This window comes from Artemia franciscana, unplaced genomic scaffold, assembly GCF_032884065.1.
Source record: "Artemia franciscana unplaced genomic scaffold, ASM3288406v1 Scaffold_1799, whole genome shotgun sequence".
Lineage (NCBI taxonomy): Eukaryota > Metazoa > Arthropoda > Branchiopoda > Anostraca > Artemiidae > Artemia > Artemia franciscana.
Genome location: NW_027062961.1, coordinates 43408 through 54847, shown reverse-complemented (window position 1 = coordinate 54847; position 11440 = coordinate 43408). Strand labels below are relative to the sequence as shown.

The 11440-nt window shown below is 33.1% G+C and overlaps 1 protein-coding gene across 1 annotated transcript; it reads left to right on the top strand.

The window, feature by feature from the left end:
* Positions 1 to 2802: 2802 nt before the first annotated feature.
* On the top strand, positions 2803 to 11428 carry LOC136042698 (ventral anterior homeobox 2-like). Its single transcript, XM_065727661.1, has 3 exons — positions 2803 to 3136; positions 6030 to 6265; positions 10102 to 11428. Exons 1-3 carry the CDS (start codon positions 2839 to 2841, stop codon positions 10237 to 10239), a joined length of 672 nt encoding a protein of 223 aa, XP_065583733.1. The 5' UTR covers positions 2803 to 2838; the 3' UTR covers positions 10240 to 11428.
* Positions 11429 to 11440: the final 12 nt, after the last annotated feature.

Sequence of the window (11440 nt, the reverse complement as noted above, 5' to 3'; positions counted from 1 at the left end):
GTGGAATTTTGTATTTTTTTTGCCAGAAGGCAGATCACGGATGCGTGTTTATTTGTTTTTTTGTTTTTTTTTTTTGTTTTTTTTTCCCAGGGGTGATCGTATCGACCCAGTTGTCCTAGAATGTTGCAAGAGGGCTCATTCTAACGGAAATGAAAAGTTCTAGTGCCCTTTCTAAGTGACCAAAAAAATTGGAGGGCACCTAGGCCCCCTCCCACGCTAATTATTTGACCAAAGTCAACGGATCAAAATTCTGAGATAGCCATTTTATTCAGCGTAGTCGAAAAACCTTATAACTATGTCTTTGGGGACGACTTACTCCCCCACAGTCCCCATGGGAGGGGCAACAAGTTACAAACTTTGACCAATGCTTACATATAGTAATGGTTATTGGGAAGTGTACAGGCGTTTTCAGGAGGATTTTTTGGTTGGGGGAGGGGTTGAGAAGAGGGGGATATGCTGGGGGAACTTTCCATCGATAATTTGTCATGGGGTAAGAAAATCTCCATGAAGGGAGCGCAGGATTTACTAGCATTATTTAAAAACACAATGAAAAAATAAATATGAAAAAGTTCTTTCAGCTGGAAGTAAGGAACAGCATTAAAACTTAAAACAAACAGAAATTATTACCCATTTGAGGGGCTCACCTCCTCCTAATACCTCGCTCTTTACGTTAAAGTATTTTTAGTAATTTCAACTATTTATTCTACGGCTTTTGTGATTCTGGGGTCATTCTTAATGAATTGGGACAAAATTTAAGCTTTAGTGTAAAGAGCGAAGATCTGACAAGGGGGCGAACCCCCTCATATATGTAATAAAAATATGAGAATACAAAAGTTCTTTACGTAAGCTAATTTATAAGTTACGTAAATCTTTTACTAATAAAAATATTCGTAAAAAATTAAAAGTTCTAGTTGCCTTTTTAATTAACCAAAAAATCGGAGGGCAACTAGGCTTCCTCCCCCGCTCTTTTTTTCTCAAAATCATTCGATCAAAATTATGAAAAGCCATTTGGCCAAAAAAAAAAAAAATGCAAATTTCGTTTTAATTATTCCTCTGCGGAGAGCCAAAATCAAAACATGCATTGATTCAAAAACGTTCAGAAATTAAATTAAAAAAACAAGTTTTTTTAACTGAAAGTAAGGAGCGACATTAAAACTTAAAACGAACAGAAATTACTTCGTATATGAAAGAGGCTGCTTCCTCATCAACGCCCCGCTCTTTACGCTAAAGTTTTTTACTGTTTTAAAAAGAAGAATTGAGAGACAGAGTCAAACTTTAGCGTAAAGAGCGGGGCGTTGATGAGGAAGCAGCCTCTTTCATATACGAAGTAATTTCTGTTCGTTTTAAGTTTTAATGTCGCTCCTTACTTTCAGTTAAAAAAACTTGTTTTTTTTATTTAATAAATACAAAAAGCGATTCCTGCTTATGCAAACTGAAACTAAAAAAAAAAGAATTTCGATAATAACATATTTATATCAGAAGCATTGGGTTTTTGTTTTGATTTCAAACATGTACAATTCATTAAACTTGAAATTACATCCTAGAGAAATGAATCTGACAAAATTATCTTATTTTAGAAAAAAAAGGAATGTATTCGCAGAATGAAAATTACAGCATTAAACTATGGATATCATAGAACTCTAAAAAGAGGTGTCAAGCCCAAACTTGCATACGCGCGAAATTTTATATTTTTTATAGAACAATAGTCATGAAAAGGGAAGTAACCAGAGATAGGGGCCATGAGGCCTATCCTCCCTCCCAAAAAAGTTCAAAAATTGTCAAAGATTTCAAATTTTATTTTTATTCATGGTATCAAATAAAAGGCGTTTTTTCATTATTCCACTCCCAAAATCATGCCTACCAGCCTGTTCCCAAATGATATTTTTTTTTAATTATCATTATTAATACTACAAAATATGCAGCGACATAATTTACTGTTTAAACTGAGTGTAAACATTCAAAATCCGTCAGTTTTAAGTTTTCTAAACAGGACCTATTAGCATATGAATATTTTCATCATTTTAGAAAGAGGGATCAAACCAGAGGCGTCAATTGGGGGTGGCGGACCAGAGAGAGGCATGTGCCCCACTGGAGTTTTTTTTTATCTAGGCCGTTGTTTTCAAATGTATCATTTTTTGGTTATATTACCATCTCCATAAAAATTGATCTAAATGTTCTATCTCCGGAATGTGAAATTTGTTATTTTCCAGTTAAGGATTAGCATGCATGCGTGATTTTCTTTTTTTTTTTTAAAATTCATTATTTTTTTACCATGTTTGATTATATCAAACCAGTAGTCATAGATTATGGAAAGAGCAAGATAAAGAGATCACATAACAAGAAATTGTTAAGTTTTCGTGTTCTATTGGGATTTATTTTCCGATCATTATAACTCTGAAAGCGCTTCTTATGATGAAATTTAAGTGGGTATCATACTACACTATTTCTCTGACAAAAAAAAACATATGCAAGATATCTCAATCAAGTCTACTATTTTCTTGAAACTCCTTATTTTTGCACATTTCACTTGGCTTCTTAATATTTCCTCTTCTTAGAACTATCTTCAACATAAACTCAAGCCAGCTATCAATAAGGAATTACTCTCAATTTTGATTTCCCTGCCCATGTCCCATTACTTTGAAATAATTACCGTGGAAATCCTATATGGAAAGACTCTTCAAGTTTATAAGGTGATTTCTCCTACAATACTATTGGCTAGCATTTCACTAGCCCCGCCCACGGCTTCTAATTTAATGGACCATCTTCAAAAGAAAACCGATAAATTGGCTTCCTGATATCAAGGAAGAAAGATTAGTTCAAATACATACTGTTACCAGAATGCACAATTCTTCTTTACATGCTAAAAGCAATTGGGCTTATAACCAGCCTATATGGATGGCCGCAATGGCTCAAACGTATATGAAGCAACCGGGTGACAGTGGGTGCACAAGTAAAGATTCAGACTTATTTCAAAGGATGCTTTTAAATAGGATTTTTCAACAGCAGCAAATTGAAGCTTTGAAATTAAAAAGAAGAAACGCATTTAGTATTGAGTCAATACTAGGTATTAACAATGATTGTAGAAGGGACGATTCAATTGATAGATCAGAGAAAGATTTCGATGGTATCAGTGATGGTGAGTCAGTGTTTTGCTATTGTTGAAAAAAATGTAAAATAGCTAAAAGGAAAATAGAGAGGGACCTCAGACAAGGTGCCTGATGGGAGGTGTTTCGGTGGGGAGGTGTGCCGGTGGGGAGGACTACGGGAAAACTGTTGTCCAAGGGGAAACCAAAAATAGATAGAAACTGCAAGAAATTTTAGATAGATATGCATAGAAATTTGCAAGATGCGGTTTAATTATGATGCTTTCTGTCAAAATAGACTTTTTCTTATATTTTTCTCATCCTGGAAATATTTCCAAGGATTTGTCCTCTCCAGTGGCGTCAATTGGAGGGGACATGGGCCCCCTAGAATTTTCCTCTCTATCCCCCTATATTTGGAAAAATACCTTTTCTGGGTGCATTTCATTGTAAAATGCATATTTTTGTATTTTTATTGAAAAAAAAAACACTAAAAAATGACAAATTTACCCCCTAGATTTCGAAAAAGACATTTTACTGTCCTAAAAATTTTCATGAATTATCACCTGTGACTCTTTCTAGAATTTAAATCTAGAGACCTAAGACCCCCGCCCCCAAACGTACAGATTATTGAAACTTGGCTCATATTTCTGGAGCAATGTGAAAAAATACATGTATGGTTCAGAAGCAATACAGAGACAACAACAACAAAAAATATGTCATTCACTTTACCACTCAACGTTCTTTCCAATAATATTAATCACTACTATGGCAATAGCTTCCCAACCCTCTCTCCTCCTAATACCAAGATATTGCTCTGGGTTATAAATTAATTTTTCCTGATTTTGTTTGTTTACAAAATTTCTTGTTCTTATTTCTCATCAAAACCTGGTCTCAAAAGTAATTTGGATAGTTTCATCCCTTCAACCAGTGTATTAAATTTATGAGACTCTGAACAAGTTCTTCGGTAATTGGCATTATTGTTGAAACCTATTCCTATTTATGGGAAAGAAATTCCACCTGAGAGAAAAGATATACTTTATATCTATATAAAGTATTATATATTCTTGTCTAAAAGGAAGGTCTATACTTTAAGATTCTTTCCGCATAAAAATAAAAATTCTTGCTTGTTCTTGTGATTTTTTTAAAATCCTACCTCCTCTCATTAGCACCAAAATCTTTAAATTCAAAACTAACAACTATATTCACGTAACAACGGCATACAGAAATAAGGTAATTTAAGATCTTACCGGATCAATTAATCCTTAAATTTGAGTTCTTAAAACTAACCAGACTTGATTTTTGGGCATTCTATAACTAATTGCCATTGCCAATCTTGAAAAAAAAATTTCCGAGCCAGTAATATGTAAGAATATCCACCAGTTTCTATACTATCCTTTAAAACAAAATCGAAACTACTTCTAGATTCAGGAGCAATAACTTATTAAAGATGCTTATCTTTAGAATATGAATAGTTAATTACAAAGGAACTGTAAAAACAAAGGGATATGAAAATGTGTACCTTACTAAAGTAAGCAGGTAAGTACTAAAAGTACAAAAATAACAGCAACAAAGGAGTATATAAATATAGGTATCCTAATAGCAAGCACACATAAAAAGGACTGGGATGTAGGTGGGGGAGGGGATCCTTCATATAAAAAAATAACTAATGTAATGATTTCAACAATATTTCTCCAGCGTCCCATATTTTGCTTGAAATATATTTTTTTTTTGCATTTGAAGGGAAATTACACGAAACGATAGAATCCCCCTTGAAATAGTGTACTGTAACTAGTTAAGAATTTTTTTTTATTGATGATTTGAAAATGGCTCCTAATGACAAGTCCAGGCATGGTAGTAAAGCGATAAACCGTCCAGTAAAAATAATCACAGAAAAACGGCCTGTTGTTCACACTTTGATAAAGATATAAATAGAGGCTGGTGGATTTTATACTGCAGTTATTTTTCCTAGTGCCCTAGAATAGTTTCTAACGGCACCACTCCTTTATTTTTTATTTTTGTCTTGCTAGCACAATTGGTATTCCTTAAGAACGAAACGGTTTATATGAGTGAAAAAGCGGTTACCTTGACTTTTTTTTACTATGCTTAACTCAAAAGAAAGTGAATGCATGGCTTTTTCAGGGTTGTTCCTGAGAATTTAAAAATCTCACGCTTGAAAAATCTCAATATATATATATATATATATATATATATATATATATATATATATATATATATATATATATATATATATATATATATATATATATATATATATATATATATATATATATATATATATATATATATATATATATATATATATATATATATATATATATATATATATATATATATATATATATATATATATATATATATATATATATATATATATATATATATATATATATATATATATATATATATATATATACTTTTAAGTTTAACATATATAGCCTACATACTAAGATCTAAAGTTCACGACTGAGTTTTCAATATCTTCGGGAAAAAAAAATTCAAGGAATAGCAGCCTGGGCGGTTCAATTTAGGAGGCATGGTCAATTAACCTTTTAATTCTCTTCCCAAGCCAAAGAAGTATAAGTTTATATGCATTTAATTTTATCTATTTAGTATGTTAGGGTTGTTGCTAAGTGCGGTAGAGTTTTCTTATTCAAAGACAAGATCCTTGATATTCATGACACGGGAAAAACTAAGAAATGCGGAAAAGTGGTATGCTCCTTTTTTGCTACCTAGACATACTTCAGTTTTTTTTTTTTTTTTTTTTTTACAGCTACAATAATGTTAAAAAGAAGCAAATTAAGTCGTATGGAAGAAAACTTGAATAATCTCTGAATTTGAATTATAGTCTTGAATACCTTAAATTTAGAAGAAAGCTATCCTAATACCAAATTTTTATTATGATTTTAAATATTAATCTTTTTCAAGGTTCTCCTAGTCCAACTAATTACTTTCCTTCACACTATCGAGAGGCAAACCGAAAGCAGCAGTCCTTAAATTTTCCACCAAATGAAAATCCCATGTTATCTAGATCAAAAAGGGTGAGAACAATATTCAGCGCCGAGCAGCTAGAAAGATTAGAAGCCGAATTCGAAAGACAACAATATATGGTTGGACCTGAAAGACTTTATCTTGCTGCAAGTTTACAGCTTACAGAGTCTCAAGTAAGTGTTTGTGCTATCTTTCCTAAAGCCAAAAAAGACTCATGGGTCTTATACGTGGTGTCTTAGGGAAAATCATATTTTCTTGATTAAGCACGACCAGCTCAAGGCAATTTTGTTTTAGAAAGATCTTGATTTTTTTCTAAAATTCTGCCTAAGAACACCACGATTGTCTTCACCTTTACCCCGGTTACATCAATTTGTTATTCAGGCTTTGTTCTGGCCATAATTCCAAGATACCATGAGTAGCACTCGATTATTCCAGAAATCTAAAACTAACTCGGCAGTTTTAAATTCAAGTTGAATAGTGGCTTAATTAAAAAAGAAAAAAATCGCAAAATAAATGATTCTGTGTGGATGACTGTATGTTTGGTCCTATAGTCATAGCAGACTCTAAATGTATTGCAGGCTTCTCGGTTTTTCAACCTCTGATTACGTCCCTAGAAATATCAATTCAAATGAAAATAATTAATTAATCTGACCCCTATATTTTTTTCTGAAATAATCATAGTAAAAATTAATGTATACAAACAAATAATATTGCTTTAGATTCTTTTTAAGAATCTGATAGACCCAATGATCGTAGGCATTGTGAGAGTGCTTTACATATTTTATAGTACTTACTGCTAGGGGGAAATTCTAGCCTAGTTTTTGGTGCCGGGGTATATGAATTTCGTATATATATATCATGTGTTTATACCGTGAAGCTTTGATATTAATGGGAGTAGCCTTCTAAACAATGGTAGTAGCAGGTGTGCAGCCATTTTTGTATACATCATTTGTATGATTTCTCATCTTGTCATCTTATGATTTTGTCATCTTGTGTAAATGATTTCTTAAAGTATATAAGCCCACAGGACCGCAGCTTTTATTAAAGTGCGTTCCATAGCCTTGTACGCGTAATTTACAGAAAAATTAGAACCTAGGTGTCGATATTAGGGGCTCATGAACTCTTTTAATGAGCAGTAATGCAGAACTGCTGTGATCTGAAAGTAGATAGTGAAACTGCAGAACAATATTGAAGGTCAGGCTTAACGAATACGTAGGAAAACAGGGTTAGTATTTTCCTTGGGAGTTAGTGGCTTAGATTCCTCTAGATATTTGTCAACAAAAACCACTAGGAATTGAACATATTTTTTTTCTAGCCATCTGATAAGTTCACGCCGGATTTGAATGTCAACCGTCTCAGGAAACCACGAAGTCATCCGAAAAAAAAGCACATGATTTGTCCCATTAAAGATTAGACAGTTTGTGTCCGTTCCCAGGATGGGTCCTTTATGACTGCTTTGCAACTTTGTTCCAGCAACTGGAAGTTCGATTCGACATCGCATGCGATTTTGGTTAGATTCGATGTCGATTCGATCGCTTCCTGTGTATGTTCGATTACACGCCACTAATCCGTTCAAAAACATAATATAATGTGACCTAATATAATGCGGCCTCTTCGATTTATATCAGGGGAGGAAAAGTCGTTCAAAGAGGTCAAACTGGTCTATCAATATGTTTAGAAGAAAGTTGAGTACAAGAATATTGAAGATACTATGTTCTTTTTTTCTATCTCCACAGAAAATATCTATCAAAATTTCTGAAAAATTCCAAGTAGCATGCGGTATAACAGTTACTTGTTTATATTTAATGATAGTGTTCGATAAAGTGGCCCCGGAGTTGCTGAAATGAAAATGAAATATAGCCTATGGTTACTTTCCTATCTTAAGAGCTTGAGTCAGGCGCAGTGATTTAGGGGCATACGCGTATGAATAATAAACTGACTTTCACATAAAAGGCAATATTTGGCAATATGCTAAACTTAATGGACGTCGAAAAAAATTGATACCTTATAAGTAAACATTTTCACCAATCGAGTATCGGAAAATTTCAATTTTATTGCACTAAACTCTCGAACTTAGGGAAGTTATCATAAAATCGATCAATATAAAGGAATTTCTAGCTCTAAAACTGACGTAAATAATTCAGTATGAATAAACCTGACTGTTTCTTTTTTTCTTTAGAATTACAATCTCTGAATAATTTTTAGTTCAAAACCGGTGTAAAATACACACATAATAATTATTGAATAGATCCGGTTATTTTTAAGCTTAAAAAACTCTATATTTGTTGAACTCTTTACTCTCATTAACTTTACATATTTCCTAGGTTTAACAGATTTTGAACAATGAAAATTAATTTCAGAACTTTAGCCTAACCAAACCAGGTTTTGGGGTATGACAACTCTGTCGTTGAAAACTTTTTAAAGACATAGAAATGTTGAAAATAGTGGCATCAATTTAGAGTATGGCCAAGGGGAAGGCTGTGTCGCCTTCCTAGATTAAAAAAAAAATACCTTTTAAGGGACATTTTCATTGAAGTGTCCTTCTAGGTATTTTTTTTTTGAAAAAATAGAAATGAAAATTTCTCCCCCCGTAGCCTAGATAATGAAAAATACACTTTGCTCTTTCCCTCCCCAATTTACCCAATTTATGTTCATTAATAACACTGATTGCACTTACTGAATATGTACTTAATGAATATGTTAGCGTACCGTATTTAAGTTACTTTGTTATCGCCTCACCATAAACATTTTTAATTCTATTTTTCAGCACAGTAATTTATTCTGTACTGTGACTAGTATTGATAGCTCCTAGACTAACTTTGGAACGTTCAAACCAACACATTTTAGAGCATATGTTCTTTCTGCTCTGAAAAATGTTGGGAGGAATTTAGCGAAAGCAAATCTAAGCTATGAATAAACATACCTTAGTCACTTGCTCCAACTTAATAAATGTATCTACTTTTTTAACTATTTATAATCTGTACCGTATCCTCAACTGACAGATCCGGGAGGCAGTGGAGGGATACCTACCCTCCCCCCAAACATTTCTTTTGCAACCTCCTTTTCCACCTTTTTTCTTTTCCCACTCTTTTTTTAAGAATAAATTTATCTATTTGATCAATTATTGGCACCTTTATCAAATTCCCTCCCCCCCCCCCCACCATGATATTGCTCATTGGCGCCCTTGTCACATTGGGCTTCCCCAAGAATTCGCTCCAGACCTACCAATACTATACTCCCCTGTTTATTGCAATTTTTTACCGCCAAGGAAGTCGGATGACCGGCGTCATTGTATCTTGTAAAGCATTTTAACTGGAGTTGAGGATAAGACTCTGTGAGTAAGACTCTTGTTTATTCTTTTGCCAATACCAACACAATTTGATCTGTAATGTGTTGGTTGAAACGTTCAAGGCGTGTTGGTTGGTTGAAACGTTCAACACTAAATAAATCGTCCATATTTAAGTCAACACAATGTAATCGTTATTATTTGTCTGCCACAATTCTTTCTAAATGTTACATTCAAATACCCGGTATTTCAGGTTTTCTCTCTTTTTCAATGTCACTAGACCCCCTTCGAAAAACGCAATGCCCATAAAAATTTTGATACTCTAAAACCAACTATTAAACAGTGAACTTTGCAAACCATATTAGGTATATACATTATTATTCAATATTACGTTTTTTCAAACCTTTGGGTTTTGAGGGCGAATCTTGGATATTACTAAATTCTTTGTGGTAACCCTGCATTCTTCGCATATTTGTCATTTTTTTGCTTCTTTTCTTGAATTTCGCCCTTTTTGATAATTGCAACCCTCCATTCAAAACAGATTTCTGCAAACATGCCTGACACTCAATTATAGAAATTTTATTATGCTACGCGTACTTTTAAAGTTTTCTAAGCCAAAGAATTGCACTTTTCGCTAACCTCTATTACACCGACCTCTTGTACCACAACCTAAGAACTGTTTCTCTGATAGCAGTTAAAACTAAAAATCCGATTTTTTTTCAGGTAAAAGTTTGGTTTCAAAACAGGCGGATAAAATGGAGAAAGCAGCACTTGGAGCAACGGAAAGTATTGCGTAAGAGTAGTGCCAGAGAGACTGAAACATTGACAGAATCTAGTGCCGATCAAGGAACCGAATACTGAAACTTCAGCGTCAATGGGCAGACATCTGGCGTCTCAACAATCATACATATTGTGCCCGGCACTAATGGCTAATTCAGTAGGCAGAAGGTTGGACTAGAGCCTATTTCAAGAACTGAATTTGTGTATCTAAGATTATATATACCTAAAGAAGTTATGAAATCTTTAAAATAGCTTAAGACCAGTTATATGCTTAATAGACAGTGGAACTTTCAGTTTATCATCGGATTAATAGGATTAATTCCTATTAGACAAAATTCAATTGAACCTAGACGACTTTAGTGGTAGTGGTGGCTGCGTTTGGACACGTCCCCGCATTAATTCATAACCATCAGCGGTTGCGCAATTATTAAGATAAAATATTTCACTTTACAATAATTATTTAAAGTAAAATTATTGATCTAATTTAGACAGGAAGATCTGCAATTTTTTTCATGTCTTTTCTCACTTAAAGCTGCATGAAAAGCTACGAAAACGCTTATAACAATGAAAACAAAAATGGTGACTATTAAAAATTAATCCGCATTTTCCTACGATGCGGTAAATCCAATTCAATCAAGAATACGCTGTGTGTTATTCTTATCGTTGTTGGTGTGTTTAAAGTAAACCCAGACAGCAATTTTACTACAGGCCTATGCGTAATTTTCTCTTAGTTTATATTGTCGAATCTCCGGCTTTCATTAATATTAAATAAATGTTCTTTCATATCTAATACACCTAATGAAATATAAATTTTCACGAGTATGAAGCAAGCATTAATTCTCTGATAGATTGTATAGTACCTTTTTTTAGCATTAAACATATGATACTGTTCATGTTTAAATTTGTGAGTTACATATCATGTTTGGTACAAATGGGACTAATATATTTTCGTTCATTGAGTTTATTGTTCACCATATTTTATTCTGGCATATGGCTATTACAGTGAAGAAACTATAAGAGCAACTTCAAAGTGTGACCGAGAAAGTAGTGTAGAAAGAATAGTGTTCTCAGAAGTTTCATCGACTTGAACTCAAAAAGTTTCATGATGTTTTATGAGCTGTTATTCAAGAAGTTTCATGAACTGTAATTTTACATTACTGTCTTGTCGTTCTAGTCGTCATATTATCATGATATATTTCATCAGTGACATGGCTCAGTATTTTGTTTGTATGTATATGTATATAATCATGAGCAGATTAAGAAAAAATAATAAACCATGATT